At 48.4% G+C, this 27,500-nt stretch overlaps 1 protein-coding gene across 1 annotated transcript in view; it reads left to right on the top strand.

Moving 5' to 3' along the window:
• Positions 1–26,885, top strand: part of LOC123739467 (uncharacterized) — an 88,225-nt gene extending 61,340 nt beyond the window's left edge. Inside the window, exon 6 of the mRNA XM_045713814.1 lies at positions 26,735–26,885. Within this exon, the coding sequence (XP_045569770.1) occupies positions 26,735–26,762 (28 nt within the window). The 3' untranslated portion in view covers positions 26,763–26,885. The remainder of the gene's footprint in view (positions 1–26,734) is intronic.
• Positions 26,886–27,500: the final 615 nt, after the last annotated feature.

Below are 27,500 nucleotides of genomic sequence, written 5' to 3'. Positions count from 1 at the left end.
TTATGGTATGGGGCCCATAGTGGAGGTGGGGTTATGGCCTGGTGAGGTGGTTATGTATGGGCCCCATGGTGGAGGTGGGGTTATGGTATGGCCCATAGTGTTTATGGTATGGGCCCCATGGTGGAGGTGGGGTTATGGTATGGGCCCCATGGTGGAGGTGGGGTTATATGGTATGGGCCCCATGGTGGAGGTGGGGTTATGGTATGGGCCCCACGGTGAGGGGGTTATGGTATGGGCAGACATAAGCTACAGACGATGAACACAATTGCATTTTATCGATGGCAATTTGAATGCACAGAGATACCGTGAAGAGATCCTGAGGCCCGTTGTCGTGCCATTCATCACCTCATGGTTCAGCATGATAATACACGGCCCCATGTCGCAAGGATCTGGACACAATTCCTGGAAGCTGAAAATGTCCCAGTTCTTCCATGGCCTGCATACTCACCAGACATGTCACCCCATTGAGCATGTTTGGGATGCTCTGGATCGACGTGTGTACGACAGCGTGTTCCAGTTCCCGCCGATATCCAGCAACTTCACACAGCCGTTGAAGAGCAGTGGGACAACATTCCACAGGCCAAAAATCAAATCAAATGTATTTATAAAGCCCTTCTTACATCAGCTGATATCTCAAAGTGCTGTACAGAAACCCAGCCTAAAACCCCCCCAAACAGCAAGCAATGCAGGTGTAGAAGCACGGTGGCTAGGAAAAACTCCCCTAGAAAGGCCACAAATCAACAGCCTGATCAACTCAGGGGGGGCCGGCAAATGACTGGTAAAAGGCAGGCAGAGGTCAGTCATCCAGGGCAGAGTCCGTAAGGTACAGAACAGCTGTCACAGATCCCTCCGGAACGGTTGTTTACGCACAACCTGGTGCCTTTCCCCCCAGTGATTAGTAATTGTATAAGTGTGCCCTTCGGTTCACCGTTGGGCCGTCGATTTATTACTGTTACATTGTCCGTTGGTCGTGTGAGTACCTGTGCTGTTGTTGTTTTTGGCTTTTCGTGCCGCGTCTGTCACGTTCGTCGTGTGGATTAGACCAAAACGCAGCGGGGAATGTGAATACTCATCTTCTTTTATTTTCGAAGAAAACCAAAACAAACACTTAATCAAAAACAACGACGAAAAACAAGTCCCGTGAGGCTACACACGGAACCACTACCCACCAAAAACCCATGGAAAACACACCCCTACTAAATAGGACCTTCAATTAGAGGCAACGAGGAACAGCTGCCTCCAATTGAAGGTCAACGCAATAAACTAAACATAGAAATAGAAAAACTAGAATGAACATAGAAATATACTAACATAGAACATTAACCCCCTTTACTGGCCAGAACGTGACAGTATCATTGTGTGCGTGTGTGTTACGGGTCTCGCCCCGGTGTATTTATTCGAGGTACTCTTCGCTCTTTTGTTTGGGTATCAACCCTGTGTTTTGTATTCGTGTTTGTTTGGTCTTCGTCCCCGTGCCTTTACACGGCACGCTGTAATTTGGGTCAATAAAAAAACCCTATTACGCATTCCTGCGCCTGTCTCCCGATCCCTTATAGCAACGTGACAACAGCAGGCAGGCTCAGGGTCAGGGTCAGGGTCAGGCGGCTCAGGGTCAGGGTCAGGGTCAGGGTCAGGCTCAGGGTCAGGCTCAGGGCGTCAGGCTCAGGCTCAGGGTCAGGGTCAGGGTCAGGCTCAGGGTCAGGGTCAGGCTCAGGGTCAGGTCGGGTCAGGGTCAGGGTCAGGCTCAGGCTCAGGGGTCAGGGTCAGGGTCAGGCTCAGGGTCAGGGTCAGGGTCAGGCTCAGGCTCAGGGTCAGGCTCAGGGTCAGGGTCAGGCGGGTCAGGCAGAATGGTCAAAAACCGTGAGAACTAGAAAACAGGAACTAACAAGAAACTGTACGGAGTAGGCTTGACGAGACAAGACAAACTGGCAACAGATAAACAGAGAACACAGGTATAAATGCACCGGGGATATTGGGGAAGATGGGCGACAACTGGAGGAGGGGTGGAGACAATCACAAAGACAGGTGAAACAGATCAGGGTGTGACAAATGACAAAATACTGCAAAGTTGGCTAGCAGCTAGAAACAGTCTTCAAGGTAAGCAAGATGGCGCCGACAGACATGGCAGCTCGTTAGCTAGCTCCTACGCAACTTGACAGTATTTTGTTATTTCTTACATTATTAGCCCAGAATGTTTTTTTTTTTTTTGTGTCATTACGTACAGCCGGAAGTAACTTTTCGATATCAGAGCGGCGGTAACTCACCAGTATTACAACCAGGAATACGACTTTCCCCAATTGGAACCTTTGTTCGTACCGCCCAGGGGAAATTCAACTTATCCCAGAGGCTGCTCCAAGACGCTGCCGGCGGATAAGAGGTATTCGGGAGTGGAGTTCTAGTCCGACTCCGGAGGCGGGCACACCATCCACCGCTTCCGAGTATATTACTCGCTAATGTTCAGTCTCTGGATAGTAAAGTAGACAAGCTCAGGGCGAGGATCTCCTTCCAGAGAGAGATCAAGGACAGTAATATCCTCTGTTTCAGGGAATCATGGCTCTTTCGGGATATACTGTCCCCATCCATTCAGCCAGCTGGGTTCTCAGTACATTGTGCAGACAGGAATAAAGAACTCTCTGGGAAGAAGAAAGCCGGAGGTGTATGTTTCATGATTAAATTCTCATGATGTGATTGTGATAACATACAGAAACTCAAGTCCTTTTGTTCACCTGACCTAGAATACCTCAGAATCAAATGCAGACCGTATTACCTCACAAGAGAATTCTCTTCGGTTATTGTCACAGCCGTGTATATTCCCCCCTTCAAGCCGACAACACGACGGCCCTCAAGGAACTACAATGGACTTTATGCAAACTGGAAACCACATATCCTGATGCTGCATTTATTGTAGCTGGAGATTTTAACAAAGCAAATATTTATAAAACGCTACTGAAGTTCTATCAACACATTGACTGTAGACTCGTAAAATATATATATTTTTTTATAAGCATTTCGCTACACCACAATAACATCTGCTAAATATGTGTATGTGGCCAATGAAATTTCATCTATATTCTCTATCTATCACCTAATGTAGTGGAGTGTAAGGCCGGTCACAGCCCCTGTTCATCTGTATTCTCTATCACCTACTGTACTGGAGTGTAAGGCTGGTCACGACCCCCTGTTCATCTATATTCTCTATCACCTACTGTAGGGGAGTGTAAGGCTGGTCACAGCCCCCTATTCATCTGTATTCTCTATCTATCACCTACTGTAGTGGAGTGTAAGGCTGGTCACGGCCCCCTGTTCATCTGTATTCTCTATCACCCACTGTAGTGGAGTGTAAGGCTGGTCACGACCCCCTGTTCATCTGTATTCTCTATCTATCACCTACTGTAGTGGAGTGTAAGGCCGGTCACGGCCCCACTGTTCATCTGTATTCTCTATCACCTACTGTAGTGTAGTGTAAGGCTGGTCACGGCCCCCTGTACATCTGTATTCTCTATCTATCACCTACTGTAGTGGAGTGTAAGGCCGGTCACGACCCCCTGTTCATCTATATTCTCTATCACCTACTGTACTGGAGTGTAAGGCTGGTCACGGCCCCTATACATCTGCATTCTCTATCACCTACTGTAGTGTAGTGTAAGGCTGGTCACGGCCCCTATACATCTGTATTCTCTATCTATCACCTACTGTAGTGTAGTGTAAGGCTGGTCACGGCCCCCTATACATCTGTATTCTCTATCTATCACCTACTGTAGTGGAGTGTAAGGCAGGTCACGGCCCCCTGTTCATCTGTATTCTCTATCTATCACCTACTGTAGTGGAGTGTAAGGCTGGTCACGGCCCCCTGTTCATCTGTATTCTCTATCACCTACTGTAGTGGAGTGTAAGGCTGGTCACGACCCCCTGTTCATCTGTATTCTCTATCTATCACCTACTGTAGTGGAGTGTAAGGCTGGTCACAGCCCCCTATTCATCTGTATTCTCTATCACCTACTGTACTGGAGTGTAAGGCTGGTCACGACCCCCTGTTCATCTGTATTCTCTATCTATCACCTACTGTAGTGGAGTGTAAGGCTGGTCACAGCCCCCTGTTCATCTGTATTCTCTATCACCTACTGTAGTGGAGTGTATTGCTGGTCACGACCCCCTGTTCATCTGTATTCTCTATCACCTACTGTAGTGGAGTGTAAGGCTGGTCACGGCCCCCTGTTCATCTGTATTCTCTATCTATCACCTACTGTAGTGGAGTGTAAGGCTGGTCACAGCCCCCTGTTCATCTGTAATCTCTATCACCTAATGTAGTGGAGTGTAAGGCTGGTCACGGCCCCCTGTTCATCTATATTCTCTATCACCTACTGTAGTGGAGTGTAAGGCTGGTCACGACCCCCTGTTCATCTGTATTCTCTATCTATCACCTACTGTAGTGGGTGTAAGGCTGGTCACAGCCCCTGTTCATCTGTATTCTCTATCACCTACTGTACTGGAGTGTAAGGCTGGTCACAGCCCCTGTTCATCTGTATTCTCTATCACCTACTGTAGTGGAGTGTAAGGCTGGTCACAGCCCCCTATACATCTGTATTCTCTATCACCTACTGTACTGGAGTGTAAGGCTGGTCACGGCCCCCTGTTCATCTATATTCTCTATCACCTACTGTAGTGGAGTGTAAGGCTGGTCACAGCCCCTATACATCTGTATTCTCTATCTATCACCTACTGTAGTGGAGTGTAAGGCTGGTCACAGCCCCCTGTTCATCTGTATTCTCTATCTATCTACTGTACTGGAGTGTAAGGCTGGTCACAGCCCCTGTTCATCTGTATTCTCTATCTATCACCTACTGTAGTGGAGTGTAAGGCTGGTCACAGCCCCCTGTTCATCTGTATTATCTATCTATCTACTGTACTGGAGTGTAAGGCTGGTCACGGCCCCTATACATCTGTATTCTCTATCTATCACCTACTGTAGTGGAGTGTAAGGCTGGTCACGGCCCCCTGTTCATCTGTATTCTCTATCACCTATTGTACTGGAGTGTAAGGCTGGTCACGGCCCCCTGTTCATCTGTATTCTCTATCTATCACCTACTGTACTGGAGTGTAAGGCTGGTCACGGCCCCTATACATCTGTATTCTCTATCACCTACTGTAGTGGAGTGTAAGGCTGGTCACAGCCCCTGTTCATCTGTATTCTCTATCTATCACCTACTGTAGTGGAGTGCAAGGCTGGTCACGGCCCCCTGTTCATCTGTATTCTCTATCACCTACTGTAGTGGAGTGTAAGGCTGGTCACAGCCCCCTATTCATCTGTATTCTCTATCTATCACCTACTGTAGTGGAGTGTAAGGCTGGTCACAGCCCCCTGTTCATCTGTATTCTCTATCTATCAAATCCTGTAGTGGAGTGTAAGGCTGGTCACAGCCCCTGTTCATCTGTATTCTCTATCACCTACTGTAGTGGAGTGTAAGGCTGGTCACGGCCCCCTGTTCATCTGTATTCTCTATCTACTGTACTGGAGTGTAAGGCTGGTCACGGCCCCCTGTTCATCTGTATTCTCTATCTATCTACTGTACTGGAGTGTAAGGCTGGTCACAGCCCCTGTTCATCTGTATTCTCTATCTATCTACTGTACTGGAGTGTAAGGCTGGTCACAGCCCCCTGTTCATCTGTATTCTCTATCTATCACCTACTGTAGTGGAGTGTAAGGCTGGTCACAGCCCCTGTTCATCTGTATTATCTATCTATCTATCTACTGTACTGGAGTGTAAGGCTGGTCACGGCCCCTATACATCTGTATTCTCTATCTATCACCTACTGTAGTGGAGTGTAAGGCTGGTCACGGCCCCCTGTTCATCTGTATTCTCTATCACCTATTGTACTGGAGTGTAAGGCTGGTCACGGCCCCCTGTTCATCTGTATTCTCTATCTATCACCTACTGTACTGGAGTGTAAGGCTGGTCACGGCCCCCTATACATCTGTATTCTCTATCACCTACTGTAGTGGAGTGTAAGGCTGGTCACAGCCCCCTGTTCATCTGTATTCTCTATCTATCACCTACTGTAGTGGAGTGCAAGGCTGGTCACGGCCCCCTGTTCATCTGTATTCTCTATCACCTACTGTAGTGGAGTGTAAGGCTGGTCACAGCCCCCTATTCATCTGTATTCTCTATCTATCACCTACTGTAGTGGAGTGTAAGGCTGGTCACAGCCCCCTGTTCATCTGTATTCTCTATCTATCAAATCCTGTAGTGGAGTGTAAGGCTGGTCACAGCCCCCTGTTCATCTGTATTCTCTATCACCTACTGTAGTGGAGTGTAAGGCTGGTCACGGCCCCCTGTTCATCTGTATTCTCTATCTACTGTACTGGAGTGTAAGGCTGGTCACGGCCCCCTGTTCATCTGTATTCTCTATCTATCTACTGTACTGGAGTGTAAGGCTGGTCACGGCCCCCTGTTCATCTGTATTCTCTTTCTATCTACTGTACTGGAGTGTAAGGCTGGTCACGGCCCCCTGTTCATCTCTATTCTCTATCTATCACCTACTGTACTGGAGTGTAAGGCTGGTCACAGCCCCCTGTTCATCTGTATTCTCTATCTATCACCTACTGTAGTGGAGTGTAAGGCTGGTCACAGCCCCCTGTTCATCTGTATTCTCTATCTATCACCTACTGTAGTGGAGTGTAAGGCTGGTCACGGCCCGCTGTTCATCTGTATTCTCTATCTACTGTACTGGAGTGTAAGGCTGGTCACGGCCCCCTGTTCATCTGTATTCTCTATCTATCTACTGTACTGGAGTGTAAGGCTGGTCACGGCCCCCTGTTCATCTGTATTCTCTATCTATCTACTGTACTGGAGTGTAAGGCTGGTCACAGCCCCCTATACATCTGTATTCTCTATCACCTACTGTAGTGGAGTGTAAGGCTGGTCACGGCCCCCTATACATCTGTATTCTCTATCACCTACTGTAGTGGAGTGTAAGGCTGGTCACGACCCCCTGTTCATCTGTATTCTCTATCTATCACCTACTGTAGTGGAGTGTAAGGCTGGTCACGGCCCCCTGTTCATCTGTATTCTCTATCACCTACTGTACTGGAGTGTAAGGCTGGTCACGGCCCCCTATACATCTGCATTCTCTATCACCTACTGTAGTGGAGTGTAAGGCTGGTCACGGCCCCCTGTTCATCTGTATTCTCTATCACCTACTGTACTGGAGTGTAAGGATGGTCACGGCCCCCTATACATCTGTATTCTCTATCACCTACTGTAGTGGAGTGTAAGGCTGGTCACGGCCCCTGTTCATCTGTATTCTCTATCACCTACTGTAGTGGAGTGTAAGGCTGGTCACAGCCCCCTGTTCATCTATATTCTCTATGTATCACCTGCTGTACTGGAGTGTAAGGCTGGTCACGGCCCCCTGTTCATCTGTATCCTCTATCACCTACTGTAGTGGAGTGTAAGGCTGGTCACAGCCCCTGTTCATCTGTATTCTCTATCACCTACTGTACTGGAGTGTAAGGCTGGTCACAGCCCCTATACATCTGTATTCTCTATCACCTACTGTAGTGGAGTGTAAGGCTGGTCACAGCCCCTGTTCATCTGTAATCTTTATCTATCACCTACTGTAGTGGAGTGTAAGGCTGGTCACGGCCCCCTGTTCATCTGTATTCTCTATCTATCACCTACTGTAGTGGAGTGTAAGGCTGGTCACGGCCACCTGTTCATCTATATTCTCTATCTATCACCTACTGTACTGGAGTGTAAGGCTGGTCACAGCCCCCTATACATCTGTATTCTCTATCTATCACCTATTGTAGTGGAGTGTAAGGCTGGTCACGGCCCCCTGTTCATCTGTATTCTCTATCACCTACTGTAGTGGAGTGTAAGGCTGGTCACGGCCCCCTGTTCATCTGTATTCTCTATCTATCACCTACTGTAGTGGAGTGTAAGGCTGGTCACAGCCCCCTGTTCATCTATATTCTCTATGTATCACCTACTGTACTGGAGTGTAAGGCTGGTCACGGCCCCCTGTTCATCTGTATTCTCTATCACCTACTGTACTGGAGTGTAAGGCTGGTCACGGCCCCCTATACATCTGTATTCTCTATCACCTACTGTAGTGGAGTGTAAGGCTGGTCACAGCCCCCTATACATCTGTATTCTCTATCACCTACTGTAGTGGAGTGTAAGGCTGGTCACGGCCCCCTGTTCATCTGTATTCTCTATCTATCACCTACTGTAGTGGAGTGTAAGGCTGGTCACAGCCCCTGTTCATCTGTATTCTCTATCTATCACCTACTGTAGTGGAGTGTAAGGCTGGTCACAGCCCCCTGTTCATCTGTATTCTCTATCACCTACTGTAGTGGAGTGTAAGGCTGGTCACGGCCCCCTGTTCATCTGTATTCTCTATCTATCACCTACTGTAGTGGAGTGTAAGGCTGGTCACAGCCCCCTGTTCATCTGTATTCTCTATCACCTACTGTACTGGAGTGTAAGGCTGGTCACGGCCCCTGTTCATCTATATTCTCCATCACCTACACCTAATATGTCTGGTCAGAATCCTATTCCCTATATAGACTACAATATATCTGGTCAAAACCCTATTCCCTATATAGGATAAAATATATCTAGTCAAACCCCTATTCCCTATATAGACTACAATACCTGGCCTGAGGTAGAGCACCTCATGATAAGCTGTAGACCACACTATCTACCAAGAGGTAGAGCACCTCATGATAAGCTGTAGACCACACTATCTACCAAGAGGTAGAGCACCTCATGATCAGCTGTAGACCACACTATCTACCAAGAGGTAGAGTATCTCATGATAAGCTGTAGACCACACTATCTACCAAGAGGTAGAGCACCTCATGATCAGCTGTAGACCACACTATCTACCAAGAGGTAGAGCACCTCATGATAAGCTGTAGACCACACTATCTACCAAGAGGTAGAGGATCTCATGATAAGCTGTAGACCACACTATCTACCAAGAGGTAGAGTACCTCATGATAAGCTGTAGACCACACTATCTACCAAGAGGTAGAGTACCTCATGATAAGCTGTAGACCACACTATCTACCAAGAGGTAGAGTACCTCATGATAAGCTGTAGACCACACTATCTACCAAGAGGTAGAGTACCTAATGATAAGCTGTAGACCACACTATCTACCAAGAGGTAGAGTACCTAATGATAAGCTGTAGACCACACTATCTACCAAGAGGTAGAGCATCTCATGATAAGCTGTAGACCCCAATATCTACCAAGAGGTAGAGTACCTCATGATCAGCTGTAGACCACACTATCTACCAAGAGGTAGAGTACCTCATGATCAGCTGTATACCACACTATCTACCAAGAGGTAGAGTACCTCATGATCAGCTGTAGACCACACTATCTACCAAGAGGTAGAGTACCTCATGATCAGCTGTAGACCACACTATCTACCTAGAGGTAGAGCATCTCATGATAAGCTGTAGACCACACTATCTACCAAGAGGTAGAGTACCTCATGATCAGCTGTAGACCACACTATCTACCAAGAGGTAGACTATCTCATGATCAGCTGTAGACCACACTATCTACCAAGAGGTAGAGTACCTCATGATCAGCTGTAGACCACACTATCTACCAAGAGGTAGAGTACCTCATGATCAGCTGTACACCACACTATCTACCAAGAGGTAGAGTACCTCATGATCAGCTGTAGACCACACTATCTACCAAGAGGTAGAGCACCTCATGATAAGCTGTAGACCACACTATCTACCAAGAGGTAGAGCACCTCATGATCAGCTGTAGACCACACTATCTACCAAGAGGTAGAGTATCTCATGATCAGCTGTAGACCACACTATCTACCAAGAGGTCTCATCTATATTATTCATAGCCGTCTATTTACCACCACAAACTGATGCTGCACTAAGACCACTCTCAACCAGCTCTATAAGGCACTAAGACCGCTCTCAACCAGCTCTATAAGGCACTAAGACCTCTCTCAACCAGCTCTATAAGGCACTAAGACCGCTCTCAACCAGCTCTATATTGCACTAAGACCGCTCTCAACCAGCTCTATAAGGCACTAAGACCGCTCTCAACCAGCTCTATAAGGCACTAAGACCGCTCTCAACCAGCTCTATAAGGCACTAAGACCGCTCTCAACCAGCTCTATAAGGCACTAAGACCGCTCTCAACCAGCACTATAAGGCACTAAGACCTCTCTCAACCAGCTCTATAAGGCACTAAGACCGCTCTCAACCAGCTCTATAAGGCCGTAAACAAGAAAATGCTCACCCAGAAGTGCCGCTCCTAGTGGCCGGGGACTTTAATGCAGGAAAAGTTAAATCAGTTTAACCAAATTTCTATCAACATGTCACATGTGCAAACAGAGGACAAAAAACACTACACCACCTTTACTCCAGACACAGAGACATGTACAAAGCTCTCTCTCACCCTACATTTGGCAAATCTGACCAATACTCTATCCTCCTGATTCCTGCTTACAAGCAAAAACTAAAGCAGGAAGTACCAGTGACTCGCTCAGTACGGAAGTGGTCAGATGACGAGGATGCTACAATACAGGACTGTTTTGCAGCACAGACTGGAACGTGTTCCGGGATTCCTTCGATATCATTGAGGAGTACACCACCTCAGTCACCGGCTTCATCAATAAGTACATCAACGATGTCATCCCCCACAGTGACTGTACGTACCTATCCCAACCAGAAACCATGGATTACAGGCAACAACCGAACTGAGCTAAAGGCTAGAGCTGCCGCTCTCAAGGAACGGGACACTAATCTGGACGCTTATAAGAAATCCCGCTATGCCCTCAGACAAACCATCAAACAAGCGTCAATACAGGACTAAGATTGAATCCTACTACACCGGCTCTGACGCTCATCGGATGTGGCAGGGCTTGCAAACCATTACAGACTACAAAGGGAAGCACAGCTGCAAGCTGCCCAGTGACACGAGCCTACCAGACGAGCTAAACTACTTCTATGCTCGTTTCGAGGCAAATAAAACTGAAGCATGCATGTGAGCACCAGCTGTTCCGGAAGACTGTGTGATCACGTTCTCCATAGCAGATGTGAGTAAGGCCTTTAAACAGGTCAACATTCACAAGGCCACAGGGCCAGATGGATTACCACGACGTGTTCTCCGAGCATGCGCTGACCAACTGGCAGGTGTCTTCACTGACATTTACAACCTCTCCCTGACCCAGTCTGTAATACCAACATGTTCCAAGCAGACCACCATAGTGCCTGTGCCGAAGAACACTAAGGCAACCTGCCTAAATGACTACAGACCCGTAGCACTCACGTCTGTAGCCATGAAGTGCTTTGAAATGCTGGTCATGGCTCACATCAACAGCATCCTCCCGGATACCCTAGACCCACTCCAATTTGCATACCGCCCAAACAGATCCACAGATGACACAATCTCAATCGCACTCCACACTGCCCTTTCCCCACCTGGACAAAAGGAACACCCATGTGAGAATGCTGTTCATTGACTACAGCTCAGCGTTCAACACCATAGTGCCCTCAAAGCTCATCACTAAGCTAAGTACCCTGTGACTAAACACCTCCCTCTGCAACTGGATCCTGGACTTCCTGACGGGCCGCCCCCAGGTGGTGAGGGTAGGTGACAACACATCCGCCACGCTGATCCTCAACACTGGGGCTCCTCAGGGGTGCGTGCTCAGTCCCCTCCTGTACTCCCTGTTCACCCACGACTGCATGGCTAAGCAGGACTCCAACACCATCATTAAGTTTGCTGATGACACAAAAGTGGTAGGCCTGATCACCGACAATGATGAGACGGCCCTATAGGGAGGAGGTCAGAGAACTGGCAGTGTGGTGCCAGGACAACAACCTCTACCTCAATGTTAGCAGGACAAAGGAGCTGATCGTGGACTACAGGAAAAGGTGGGCCGAACAGGCCCCTATTAACATCGACAGGACCGTAGTGGAGCAAGTTTCAAGTTCGTTGGTGTCCACATCACCAACAAACTATCACGGTCCAAACACACCAGGACAGTCGTGAAGAGGGCACGACAAAACCTTTTCCCCCCTCAGGAGACTGAAAAGATTTGTCATGGGTCCCCAGATCCTCAAAAAGGTCTACATCTGCACCATCGAGAGCATCCTGACCGGTTGCATCACTGCCTGGTATGGCAACTGCTCGGCATCTGACCGTAGGGCGCTACAGAGGGTAGTGCGTACGGCCCAGTACATCACTGGGGCCAAGCTTCCTGCCATCCAGGACCTATATAATAGGCGGTGTCAGAGGAAGGCCCATAAAATTGTCATAAACTCCAGTCGCCCAAGTTATAGACTGTTTTCTCTGCTACCGCACGGCAAGCGGTACCGGAGCGCCAAGTCTAGGACCAAAAGGCTCCTTAACAGCTTCTACCCCAAGCCATTAGACTGCTGAACAATTAATCAAATGGCCACCGGACTATTTACTTTCACCCCCCCCCATTTGTTTTGTACACTGCTGCTACTCGCTGTATATTATCTATGCATAGTCACTTCACCCCCACCCACATGTACAAATTACCTCTAACCTGTACCCCCTGTATATAGCCTCCACATTGACTCTGTACCCCCTGTATATAGCCTCCACATTGACTCTGTACCGGTTCCCCCTGTATATAGCCTCCACATTGACTCTGTACCGGTACCCCCTGTATATAGCCTCCAAATTGACTCTGTACCGGTACCCCCCTGTATATAGCCTCCACATTGACTCTGTACCGGTACCACCCCTGTATATAGCCTCCACATTGACTCTGTACCGGTACCTCCTGTATATAGCCTCCACATTGACTCTGTACCGGTACCCCCTGTATATAGCCTCCACATTGACTCTGTACCGGTACCCCCCTGTATATAGCCTCCACATTGACTCTGTACCGGTACCCCCTGTATATAGCCTCCACATTGACTCTGTACCGGTACCCCCTGTATATAGCCTCCACATTGACTCTGTACCGGTACCCCCTGTATATAGCCTCCACATTGACTCTGTACCGGTACCCCCTGTATATAGCCTCCACATTGACTCTGTACCGGTACCCCCTGTATATAGCCTCCACATTGACTCTGTACCGGTACCCCCTGTATATAGCCTCCACATTGACTCTGTACCGGTACCCCCTGTATATAGCCTCCACATTGACTCTGTACCGGTACCCCCTGTATATAGCCTCCACATTGACTCTGTACCGGTACCTCCTGTATATAGCCTCCACATTGACTCTGTACCGGTACCCCCTGTATATAGCCTCCACATTGACTCTGTACCGGTACCCCTGTATATAGCCTCCACATTGACTCTGTACCGGTACCCCCTGTATATAGCCTCCACATTGACTCTGTACCGGTACCTCCTGTATATAGCCTCCACATTGACTCTGTACCGGTACCCCCTGTATATAGCCTCCACATTGACTCTGTACCGGTACCCCCTGTATATAGCCTCCACATTGACTCTGTACCGGTACCCCCTGTATATAGCCTCCACATTGACTCTGTACCGGTACCCCCTGTATATAGCCTCCACATTGACTCTGTACCGGTACCCCCTGTATATAGCCTCCACATTGACTCTGTACCGGTACCCCCTGTATATAGCCTCCACATTGACTCTGTACCGGTACCTCCTGTATATAGCCTCCACATTGACTCTGTACCGGTACCCCCTGTATATAGCCTCCACATTGACTCTGTACCGGTACCCCCTGTATATAGCCTCCACATTGACTCTGTACCGGTACCCCCTGTATATAGCCTCCACATTGACTCTGTACCGGTACCTCCTGTATATAGCCTCCACATTGACTCTGTACCGGTACCCCCCTGTATATAGCCTCCACATTGACTCTGTACCGGTACCCCCTGTATATAGCCTCCCCATTGACTCTGTACCGTACCACCCTGTATATAGCCTCCACATTGACTCTGTACCGGTACCCCCTGTATATAGCCTCCACATTGACTCTGTACCGGTACCCCCTGTATATAGCCTCCACATTGACTCTGTACCGGTACCCCCTGTATATAGCCTCCACATTGACTCTGTACCGGTACCCCCTGTATATAGCCTCCACATTGACTCTGTACCGGTACCCCCTGTATATAGCCTCCACATTGACTCTGTACCGGTACCCCCTGTATATAGCCTCCACATTGACTCTGTACCAGTACCCCCTGTATATAGCCTCCACACTGACTCTGTACCGGTACCTCCTGTATACAGCCTCCACATTGACTCTGTACCGTAGTACCCCTGTATATAGCCTCCACATTGACTCTGTACTGTAATACCCTGTATATAGCCTCCACATTGACTCTGTACCGGTACCCCCTGTATATAGCCTCCACATTGACTCTGTACCGGTACCCCCTGTATATAGCCTCCACACTGACTCTGTACCGGTACCCCCTGTATTTAGCCTCCACATTGACTCTGTACCGGTACCCCCTGTATATAGCCTCCACATTGACTCTGTACCGGTACCCCCTGTATATAGCCTCCACATTGACTCTGTACCGGTACCTCCTGTATATAGCCTCCACATTGACTCTGTACCGGTACCCCCTGTATATAGCCTCCACATTGACTCTGTACCGGTACCCCCCTGTATATAGCCTCCACATTGACTCTGTACCGGTACCCCCTGTATATAGCCTCCACATTGACTCTGTACCGGTACCCCTGTATATAGCCTCCACATTGACTCTGTACCGGTACCCCCTGTATATAGCCTCCACATTGACTCTGTACGGTACCCCCTGTATATAGCCTCCACATTGACTCTGTACCGTAATACCCTGTATATAGCCTCCACATTGACTCTGTACCGGTACCCCCTGTATATAGCCTCCACATTGACTCTGTACCGGTACCCCCTGTATATAGCCTCCACATTGACTCTGTACCGGTACCCCCTGTATATAGCCTCCACATTGACTCTGTACCGGTACCCCCTGTATATAGCCTCCACATTGACTCTGTACCGTACCCCCCTGTATATAGCCTCCACATTGACTCTGTACCGGTACCCCCTGTATATAGCCTCCACATTGACTCTGTACCAGTACCCCCTGTATATAGCCTCCACATTGACTCTGTACCGGTACCTCCTGTATATAGCCTCCACATTGACTCTGTACCGTAATACCCTGTATATAGCCTCCACATTGACTCTGTACCGTAACACCCTGTATATAGCCTCCACATTGACTCTGTACCGTAATACCCCCTGTATATAGCCTCCACATTGACTCTGTACCGGTACTCCCTGTATATAGCCTCCACATTGACTCTGTACCGGTACCCCCTGTATATAGCCTCCACATTGACTCTGTACCGGTACCCCCTGTATATAGCCTCCACATTGACTCTGTACCGGTACCCCCTGTATATAGCCTCCACATTGACTCTGTACCGGTACCCCCTGTATATAGCCTCCACATTGACTCTGTACCGGAATACCCCCTGTATATAGCCTCCACATTGACTCTGTACCGGAATACCTCCTGTATATAGCCTCCACATTGACTCTGTACCGTAATACCCTGTATATAGCCTCCACATTGACTCTGTACCGGAATACCCCCTGTATATAGCCTCCACATTGACTCTGTACCGTAATACCCTGTATATAGCCTCCACATTGACTCTGTACCGGATACCCCCTGTATATAGCCTCCACATTGACTCTGTACCGGTACCCCCTGTATATAGCCTCCACATTGACTCTGTACCGGTACCCCCTGTATATAGCCTCCACATTGACTCTGTACCGGTACCCCCTGTATATAGCCTCCACATTGACTCTGTACCGGTACCCCCTGTATATAGCCTCCACATTGACTCTGTACCGTACCCCTGTATATAGCCTCCACATTGACTCTGTACCGTAATACCCCTGTATATAGCCTCCACACTGACTCTGTACCGGTACCTCCTGTATATAGCCTCCACATTGACTCTGTACCGTAATACCCTGTATATAGCCTCCACATTGACTCTGTACCGTAATACCCCTGTATATAGCCTCCACACTGACTCTGTACCGGTACCTCCTGTATATAGCCTCCACATTGACTCTGTACCGGTACCCCTGTATATAGCCTCCACATTGACTCTGTACCGGTACCCCCTGTATATAGCCTCCACACTGACTCTGTACCGGTACCTCCTGTATATAGCCTCCACACTGACTCTGTACCGGTACCCCCTGTATATAGCCTCCACATTGACTCTGTACCGGTACCCCCTGTATATAGCCTCCACATTGACTCTGTACCGGTACCCCCTGTATATAGCCTCCACATTGACTCTGTACCGGTACCCCCTGTATATAGCCTCCACATTGACTCTGTACCGGTACCCCTGTATATAGCCTCCACATTGACTCAGTACCGGTACCCCTGTATATAGCCTCCACATTGACTCTGTACCGGTACCCCCTGTAAATAGCCTCCACATTGACTCTGTACCGGTACCCCCTGTATATAGCCTCCACATTGACTCTGTACCGTAATACCCTGTATATAGCCTCCACATTGACTCTGTACCGTAATACCCTGTATATAGCCTCCACACTGACTCTGTACTGGTACCTCCTGTATATAGCCTCCACATTGACTCTGTACCGGTACCCCCTGTATATAGCCTCCACATTGACTCTGTACCGGTACCCCCTGCATATAGCCTCCACACTGACTCTGTACCGGTACCCCCTGTATATAGCCTCCACATTGACTCTGTACCGGTACCCCCTGTATATAGCCTCCACATTGACTCTGTACCGGTACCCCCTGTATATAGCCTCCACATTGACTCTGTACCGGTACACCCTGTATATAGCCTCCACATTGACTCAGTACCGGTACCCCCTGTATATAGCCTCCACATTGACTCTGTACCGGTACCCCCTGTATATAGCCTCCACATTGACTCTGTACCGTACCCCCTGTATATAGCCTCCACATTGACTCTGTACCGTAATACCCTGTATATAGCCTCCACATTGACTCTGTACCGTAATACCCTGTATATAGCCTCCACATTGACTCTGTACCGGTACCTCCTGTATATAGCCTCCACATTGACTCTGTACCGGTACCCCCTGTATACAGCCCCCACATTGACTCTGTACCGGTACCCCCTGTATATAGTCTCCACATTGACTCTGTACCGGTACCCCCTGTATATAGCCTCCACATTGACTCTGTACCTGTACCCCCTGTATATAGCCTCCACATTGACTCTGTACCGGTACCCCCTGTATATAGCCTCCATATTGACTCTGTACCGGTACCCCCTGCATATAGCCTCCACATTGACTCTGTACCGTAATACCCTGTATATAGCCTCCACATTGACTCTGTACCGTAATACCCTGTATATAGCCTCCACATTGACTCTGTACCGTAATACCCTGTATATAGCCTCCACATTGACTCTATACCGTAATACCCTGTATATAGCCTCCACACTGACTCTGTACCGGTACCTCCTGTATATAGCCTCCACATTGACTCTGTACCGGTACCCCTGTATATAGCCTCCACATTGACTCTGTGCCGGTACCCCCTGTATATAGCCTCCACACTGACTCTGTACCGGTACCTCCTGTATATAGCCTCCACATTGACTCTGTACCGGTACCCCCTGTATATAGCCTCCACATTGACTCTGTACCGGTACCCCTGTATATAGCCTCCACATTGACTCTGTACCGGTACCCCCCTGTATATAGCCTCCACACTGACTCTGTACCGGTACCTCCTGTATATAGCCTCCACATTGACTCTGTACCGGTACCCCCCTGTATATAGCCTCCACATTGACTCTGTACCGGTACCCCCTGTATATAGCCTCCACATTGACTCTGTACCGGTACCCCCTGTATATAGCCTCCACATTGACTCTGTACCGGTACCCCCTGTATATAGCCTCCACATTGACTCAGTACCGGTACCCCCTGTATATAGCCTCCACATTGACTCTGTACCGGTACCCCCTGTAAATAGCCTCCACATTGACTCTGTACCGGTACCCCCTGTATATAGCCTCCACATTGACTCTGTACCGTAATACCCTGTATATAGCCTCCACATTGACTCTGTACCGTAATACCCTGTATATAGCCTCCACACTGACTCTGTACTGGTACCTCCTGTATATAGCCTCCACATTGACTCTGTACCGGTACCCCCTGTATATAGCCTCCACATTGACTCTGTACCGGTACCCCCTGTATATAGCCTCCACACTGACTCTGTACCGGTACCCCCTGTATATAGCCTCCACATTGACTCTGTACCGGTACCCCCTGTATATAGCCTCCACATTGACTCTGTACCGGTACCCCCTGTATATAGCCTCCACATTGACTCTGTACCGGTACACCCTGTATATAGCCTCCACATTGACTCAGTACCGGTACCCCCTGTATATAGCCTCCACATTGACTCTGTACCGGTACCCCCTGTATATAGCCTCCACATTGACTCTGTACCGGTACCCCCTGTATATAGCCTCCACATTGACTCTGTACCGTAATACCCTGTATATAGCCTCCACATTGACTCTGTACCGTAATACCCTGTATATAGCCTCCACATTGACTCTGTACCGGTACCTCCTGTATATAGCCTCCACATTGACTCTGTACCGGTACCCCTGTATACAGCCCCCACATTGACTCTGTACCGGTACCCCCTGTATATAGCCTCCACATTGACTCTGTACCGTAATACCCTGTATATAGCCTCCACACTGACTCTGTACCGTAATACCCTGTATATAGCCTCCACATTGACTCTGTACCGGTACCTCCTGTATATAGCCTCCACATTGACTCTGTACCGGTACCCCTGTATACAGCCCCCACATTGACTCTGTACCGGTACCCCCTGTATATAGCCTCCACATTGACTCTGTACCGTAATACCCTGTATATAGCCTCCACATTGACTCTGTACCGTAATACCCTGTATATAGCCTCCACACTGACTCTGTACCGTAATACCCTGTATATAGCCTCCACATTGACTCTGTACCGTAATACCCTGTATATAGCCTCCACATTGACTCTGTACCGTAATACCCTGTATATAGCCTCCACATTGACACTGTACCGGTACCCCCTGTATATAGCCTCCACATTGACTCTGTACCGGTACCTCCTGTATATAGCCTCCACATTGACTCTGTACCGGTACCTCCTGTATATAGCCTCCACATTGACTCTGTACCGTAATACCCTGTATATAGCCTCCACATTGACTCTGTACCGGTACCCCCTGTATATAGCCTCCACATTGACTCTGTACCGTAATACCCTGTATATAGCCTCCACATTGACTCTGTACCGGTACCCCCTGTATATAGCCTCCACACTGACTCTGTACCGGTACCCCCTGTATATAGCCTCCACATTGACTCTGTACCGTAATACCCTGTATATAGCCTCCACATTGACTCTGTACCGTAATACCCCTGTATATAGCCTCCACATTGACTCTGTACCGGTACCCCCTGTATATAGCCTCCACATTGACTCTGTACCGGTACCCCCTGTATATAGCCTCCACACTGACTCTGTACCGTAATACCCTGTATATAGCCTCCACATTGACTCTGTACCGTAATACCCTGTATATAGCCTCCACACTGACTCTGTACCGTAACACCCTGTATATAGCCTCCACATTGACTCTGTACCGGTACCCCCTGTATATAGCCTCCACATTGACTCTGTCCCGGTATCCCCTGTATATAGCCTCCACATTGACTCTGTACCCGGTACCCCCTGTATATAGCCTCCACATTGACTCTGTACCGGTACCCCCTGTATATAGCCTCCACACTGACTCTGTACCGGTACCCCCTGTATATAGCCTCCACATTGACTCTGTACCGTAATACCCTGTATATAGCCTCCACATTGACTCTGTACCGGTACCCCCTGTATATAGCCTCCACATTGACTCTGTACCGGTCCCCCCTGTATATAGCCTCCACATTGACTCTGTACCGGTACCCCCTGTATATAGCCTCCACATTGACTCTGTACCGGTACCCCCTGTATATAGCCTCCACATTGACTCTGTACCGTAATACCCTGTATATAGCCTCCACATTGACTCTGTACCGTAATACCCTGTATATAGCCTCCACATTGACTCTGTACCGGTACCCCCTGTATATAGCCTCCACATTGACTCTGTACCGGTACCCCCCTGTATATAGCCTCCACATTGACTCTGTACCGGTACCCCCTGTATATAGTCTCCACATTGACTCTGTACCGGTACCCCCTGTATATATCCTCCACATTGACTCTGTACCGGTACCCCCTGTATATAGCCTCCACATTGACTCTGTCCCGGTATCCCCTGTATATAGCCTCCACATTGACTCTGTACCGGTACCCCCTGTATATAGCCTCCACATTGACTCTGTACCGGTACCCCCTGTATATAGCCTCCACACTGACTCTGTACCGGTACCCCCTGTATATAGCCTCCACATTGACTCTGTACCGTAATACCCTGTATATAGCCTCCACATTGACTCTGTACCGTAATACCCTGTATATAGCCTCCACATTGACTCTGTACTGTAATACCCTGTATATAGCCTCCACATTGACTCTGTACCGTAATACCCTGTATATAGCCTCCACATTGACTCTGTACCGGTACCCTCCTGTATATAGCCTCCACATTGACTCTGTACCGGTAACCCTGTATATAGCCTCCACATTGACTCTGTACCGGTACCCCCTGTATATAGCCTCCACATTGACTCTGTACCGGTAACCCCTGTATATAGCCTCCACATTGACTCTGTACCGGTACCCCTGTATATAGCCTCCACATTGACTCTGTACCGGTACCCCCTGTATATAGCCTCCACATTGACTCTGTACCGGTACCCCCTGTATATAGCCTCCACATTTACTCTGTACCGGTACCCCCTGCATATAGCCTCCACATTGACTCTGTACCGTAATGCCCTGTATATAGCCTCCACATTGACTCTGTACCGGTACCCCCTGTATATAGCCTCCACATTGACTCTGTACCGGTACCCCTGTATATAGCCTCCACATTGACTCTGTACCGGTACCCCCTGTATATAGCCTCCACATTGACTCTGTACCGGTACCTCCTGTATATAGCCTCCACATTGACTCTGTACCGGTACCCCCTGTATATAGCCTCCACATTGACTCTGTACCGGTACCCCCTGTATATAGCCTCCACACTGACTCTGTACCGGTACCCCCTGTATATAGCCTCCACATTGACTCTGTACCGTAATACCCTGTATATAGCCTCCACATTGACTCTGTACCGTAATACCCTGTATATAGCCTCCACATTGACTCTGTACCGTAATACCCTGTATATAGCCTCCACATTGACTCTGTACCGGTACCCCCTGTATATAGCCTCCACATTGACTCTGTACCGGTACCCCCTGTATATAGTCTCCACACTGACTCTGTACCGGTACCCCCTGTATATAGTCTCCACATTGACTCTGTATCGGTACCCCCTGTATATAGCCTCCACATTGACTCTGTACCGGTACCCCCTGTATATAGTCTCCACATTGACTCTGTATCGGTACCCCCTGTATATAGCCTCCACATTGACTCTGTACCGGTACCCCCTGTATATAGCCTCCACATTGACTCTGTACCGGTACCCCTGTATATAGCCTCCACATTGACTCTGTATCGGTACCCCCTGTATATAGCCTCCACATTGACTCTGTACCAGTACCCCCCGTATATAGCCTCCACATTGACTCTGTACCGTAATACCCTGTATATAGCCTCCACATTGACTCTATACCGTAATACCCTGTATATAGCCTCCACATTGACTCTGTACCGTAATACCCTGTATATAGCCTCGACATTGTTACTTTAGTTTATTAGGTAAATATTTTCTTAACTCTTTCTTTAAACTGCATTGGTGGTTAAGGGGCTTGTCAGTAAGCATTTCACGGTAAAGGTCTATACTTGTTGTATTCGACGCATGTGACTAATAAAGTTTGATTTGATTTGATTAGTACACCACCTGGTGTGTTATGATGTCATCAGGAGAGTTTATATCTGAACCCTCAATGGTTTAATTCAACCTGCTGTTTGGTTACTGCCGCCTCTTTTCAGGTGTGTGTGTGTGTGTGTGTGTGTGTGTGTGTGTGTGTGTGTGTGTGTGTGTGTGTGTGTGTGTGTGTGTGTGTGTGTGTGATCATGTCGTTTTTTAATGAGTGAAGGTGAGAATGATGCAGCAAGGGATTCATTACAGAGAGAAGACAGAAACAGAGAGAGAGAGAGAGAGGGGGAGGGAGGGAGGGAGGGAGGGGAGGGAGGGAGAAACATGAATTGTATCATTGATTGGTTGCCTGGTGAATTGTGGGTTTGTTGTGGGCTGAGGGGAGAGAAGGAGTGTGGAAGGAGGGAGAGAGGGAGAGAGAGAGAGAGAGAGAGAGAGAGAGAGAGAGGAGAGAGAGAGAGAGAGAGAGAGAGAGAGAGAGAGAGAGAGAGAGAGAGAGAGAGAGAGAGAGAGAGAGAGAGACAGAGAGAGAGAGAGAGAGAGAGAGAGAGAGAGAGAGAGGAGTGAGAGAGAGAGAGAGAGAGAGGAGAGAGAAAGAGAAGAGAGAGGAGGAGGAGAGACTTATGAAGTGAATCATTGATTGGTTGCCTGGTGAATTGTGGGTTTGTTGTGGGCTGAGGGGAAGAAGGAGTGTGGAAGAGGGAGAGAGAGAGAGGAGGGGGAGGAGGAGGAGGAGGAGGGAGAGAGAGGGAGAGAGGAGGGGGAGGAAGAGGGAGAGAGAGGGGAGATAATGAATGCATGCAAATGTCCTAGTGTGTATAAAGTGACAGAGGAGTTTCTCACAGTATCTCTCAGCTCCTCAGGTCAGAAACACTGAAGCCATTTAGTCATGTAGCTGATACTCTTACCCCCTAGCTACAGATCTAGGATACTCTTACCCCCTAGCTACAGATCTAGGATACTCTTACCCCCTAGCTACAGATCTAGGATACTCTTACCCCCCCTAGCTACAGATCTAGGATACTCTTACCCCCCTAGCTACAGATCTAGGATCAGATACTCTTATCCCCTAGCTACAGATCTAGGATACTCTTACCCCCCTATCTACAGATCTAGGATACTCTTACCCCTAGCTACAGATCTAGGATACTCTTACCCCCCTAGCTACAGATCTAGGATACTCTTACCCCCTAGCTACAGATCTAGGATACTCTTACCCCCTAGGTACAGATCTAGGATACTCTTACCCCTAGCTACAGATCTAGGATACTCTTACCCCCCTAGCTACAGATCTAGGATACTCTTACCCCCTAGCTACAGATCTAGGATACTCTTACCCCCTAGCTACAGATCTAGGATCGATACTCTTATCCCCCTAGCTACAGATCTAGGATACTCTTACCCCCTAGCTACAGATCTAGGATACTCTTACCCCCCTAGCTAAAGATCTAGGATACTCTTACCCCTAGCTACAGATCTAGGATACTCTTACCCCCCTAGCTACAGATCTAGGATACTCTTACCCCCTAGCTACAGAGTCTAGGATACTCTTACCCCTAGCTACAGATCTAGGATACTCTTACCCCCCTAGCTACAGATCTAGGATACTCTTACCCCCCTAGCTACAGATCTAGGATACTCTTACCCCCTAGCTACAGATCTAGGATACTCTTACCCCCCTAGCTACAGATCTAGGATCAGATACTCTTACCCCCTAGCTACAGATCTGGATCAGATACTCTTACCCCCCTAGCTACAGATCTAGGATCAGATACTCTTACCCCTAGCTACAGATCTAGGATACTCTTACCCCTAGCTACAGATCTAGGATATTCTTACCCCCTAGCTACAGATCTAGGATCAGCATCCTGACCTTAATCATTAAGGGGGGGGACTACAAATCAAATCAAATTGTATTGGTCACATGGTTAGCAGATGTTAATGCGAGTGTAGTGAAATGCTTGTGCTTCTAGTTTCTGACAGTGCAGTAATATCTAACAAGTAATCTACCAATTCCCCAACAACTACCTAATAAACACACATCTAAAGGGGTGAATGACAACATGTACATATAAATATATGGATGAGCGATGGCCAGCGGCATAGGCAAGATGCAGTAGATGGTATAGAGTACAGTATATACATATGAGATGAGTAATGTAGGGTATGAAAACATTATTAAAGTGGCGTTATTTAAAGTGGCTAGTGAAACCTTTATTAAAGTGGCCAGAGATTTGAGTCTGTATGTTGGCAGCAGCCTCTCTGTGCTAGTGATGGCTGTTTATCAGTCTGATGGCCTGGAGATAGAAGCTGTTTATCAGTCTGATGGTCTGGAGATAGAAGCTGTTTATCAGTCTGATGGCCTGGAGATAGAAGCTGTTTATCAGTCTGATGGCCTGGAGATAGAAGCTGTTTATCAGTCTGATGGTCTGGAGATAGAAGCTGTTTATCAGTCTGATGGCCTGGAGATAGAAGCTGTTTATCAGTCTGATGGTCTGGAGATAGAAGCTGTTTATCAGTCTGATGGCCTGGAGATAGAAGCTGTTTATCAGTCTGATGGCCTGGAGATAGAAGCTGTTTATCAGTCTGATGGTCTGGAGATAGAAGCTGTTTATCAGTCTGATGGTCTGGAGATAGAAGCTGTTTATCAGTCTGATGGCCTGGAGATAGAAGCTGTTTATCAGTCTGATGGTCTGGAGATAGAAGCTGTTTATCAGTCTGATGGCCTGGAGATAGAAGCTGTTTATCAGTCTGATGGTCTGGAGATAGAAGCTGTTTATCAGTCTGATGGCCTGGAGATAGAAGCTGTTTATCAGTCTGATGGTCTGGAGATAGAAGCTGTTTATCAGTCTGATGGCCTGGAGATAGAAGCTGTTTATCAGTCTGATGGTCTGGAGACAGAAGCTGTTTTTCAGTCTCTTGGTCCCCGCTTTGATGCACCTGTACCGACCTCGCCTTCTGGAGGGTTGTGGGCGGTGCGGTTGTGGGCGGTGCAGTTGTCGTACCAGGCAGTGATACAGCCCGACAGGATGCACTCAATTGTGCATCTGTAAAAGTGTGTGAGGGTTTTAGGTGACAAGCCAAATTTCTTCAGCCTCCTGAGGCTGTTGCGCCTTCTTCACCACGCTGACTGTGTGGGTGGACCATTTCAGTTTGTCCGTGATGTGTATGCTGAGGAATTTAAAACTTTCCACCTTCTCCACTGCTGTCCCGTCGATGTGGATAGGGGGGCTGCTCCCTCTGCTGTTTCCTGAAGTCCACAATCACCTCCTTTTGTTTTGTTGACGTTGAGTGAGAGGTTGTTTTCCTGACCCCACATTCTCGTCGTTGTTGGTAATCAGGCCCACTACTGTTGTGTCATCTGCAAACTTGATGATTGAGTTGGAGGCCACGGTTTTGAACAGGGAGTTCAGGAGAGGGATGAGAACACACCTTAGTGGGGCCCCAGTGTTGAGGATCAGCGGAGTGGAGATGTTGTTACCTACCCTCACCACCTGGGGGGCGGCCCGTCAGGAAGTCCAGGACCCAGTTGCACAGGCGGGGTCGAGACCCAGGGTCTCGAGCTTAATGACGAGTTTGGAGGGTTCTATGGTGTTGAATGCCGAGCTGTAGTCAATGAACAGCGTTCTGACGTAGGTATTCCTCTTGTCCAGATGGGTTAGGTCCAGTGTGCAGTGTGATGGCGATTGTATCGTCTGTGGACCTATTGGGCGGTAAGCAAACTGAAGTGGGTCTCGGGTGTCAGGTAGGGTAGAGGTGATATGATCCTTGACTAGTCTCTCAAAGCACTTCATGATGACAGAAGTGAGTGCTACGGAGGACGGGTAGTCATTTAGTTCAGATACCTTTACAACTTCACCCTACACCACCGCTGGGTTCTAGAATACCGCTGGGTTCTAGAATACCGCTGGGTTCTAGAACACCGCTGGGTTCTAGAACACCGCTGGGTTCTAGAGTATGTTCTTTCAAACTGCCATTCCAATTCTAGAATGTGGAAAGTGTTCTTGATTGTACTTCTCTGTAGTGCACTCCAATTCAAATCTGGACCTGGAAGCTCCACTGCCGTATCTTTCATTGTTCCCCTCTAATCAGGGACTGATTTAGACCTGAGACACCAGTCATTCTTCTCCCTCTAATCAGGGGCTGATTTAGACCTGGGTTACAAGTCATTGTTCCCATCTAATCAGGGCCTGTTTCAGACCTGGGTTACAAGTCATTGTTCTCCTCTAATCGGGGCCCGAGTTTAGACCTGGGTTACAAGTCATTGTTCTCCTCTAACCAGGGGCTGATTTAGACCTTGGTTACAAGTCATTGTTCTCCCTCTAATCGGGGCCCGATTTAGACCTTGGTTACAAGTCATTGTTCTCCCCTCTAACCAGGGGCTGATTTAGACCTTGGTTACAAGTCATTGTTCTCCTCTAATCGGGGCCCGATTTAGACCTTGGTTACAAGTCATTGTTCTCCCTCTAACCAGGGGGCTGATTTAGACCTGGGACACCAGGTGTGTTATCAGGTAGAACAGTGAAACCAGCAGTAGGGTAAGAGATAAAACCACAATGCATTACTCTAACCATCTACCTCTCTGTCTCTCTGTCTTTCTAACCTGTTTGTCTGTCTTTCCCTGTCTGGCTGTAGGTTCTCGGGGTTCCGCCCAGTAACCTAGGCAACAATACCAAGTTGGTGGATTGGATGCCTCAAAACGACCTGTTGGGTAAGAGCAAATTCTCTACATCATGTACTCTGTCCTTTCCTGTCTTCCTTCCCTCCCTCCTCCCTCTCTGTCTGTCTCTCTTTGAGGAGGGAAGGAAAGGTTAGGGTGAGGAGGGGTGAGGAGGGGACAGGGGGGGGTGAGGAGGGGGTGAGGAAAGACTTAGGGTGATGGGGGAGGTGAGGGGGGGGGAGAGGAGGGTGAGGTTGAGGAGAGGAGAGTGACCCTGAGCTGGGAGAAATACATAACTCATTATATATCATTAACAGTCAATGATTCACACACACACACACACACACACACACCCCCCCCCCACACACACACACACACACACACACACACACACACACACACACACACACACACACACACACACACACACACACACACACACACACACACACACTCTGGGTGTGTTTGCTGACCTGTATCTCTGAGGCTTTACGGTTTAGCTGCTAAGTAGCTCCTCTCAGTCACACCTTATTACCACACGGTGGACAACACTGTTAGGACCAGGGCCCTATAGGACAACACTGTTAGGACCAGGGTCCTTCAGACAACACTGTTAGGCAGTCCTATAGCAACTGTTAGGACCAGGGTCCTTCAGGACAACACTGTTAGGACCAGGGTCCTATGGGACAACACTGTTAGGACCAGGGTCCTTCAGGACAACACTGTTAGGACCAGGGCCCT

This window comes from Salmo salar, unplaced genomic scaffold (assembly GCF_905237065.1).
Source record: "Salmo salar unplaced genomic scaffold, Ssal_v3.1, whole genome shotgun sequence".
NCBI classification, from domain to species: Eukaryota; Metazoa; Chordata; class Actinopteri; order Salmoniformes; family Salmonidae; genus Salmo; species Salmo salar.
The sequence above is the reverse complement of the archived record's forward strand: the minus strand, read 5'-3'. Positions and strand labels throughout refer to the sequence as shown.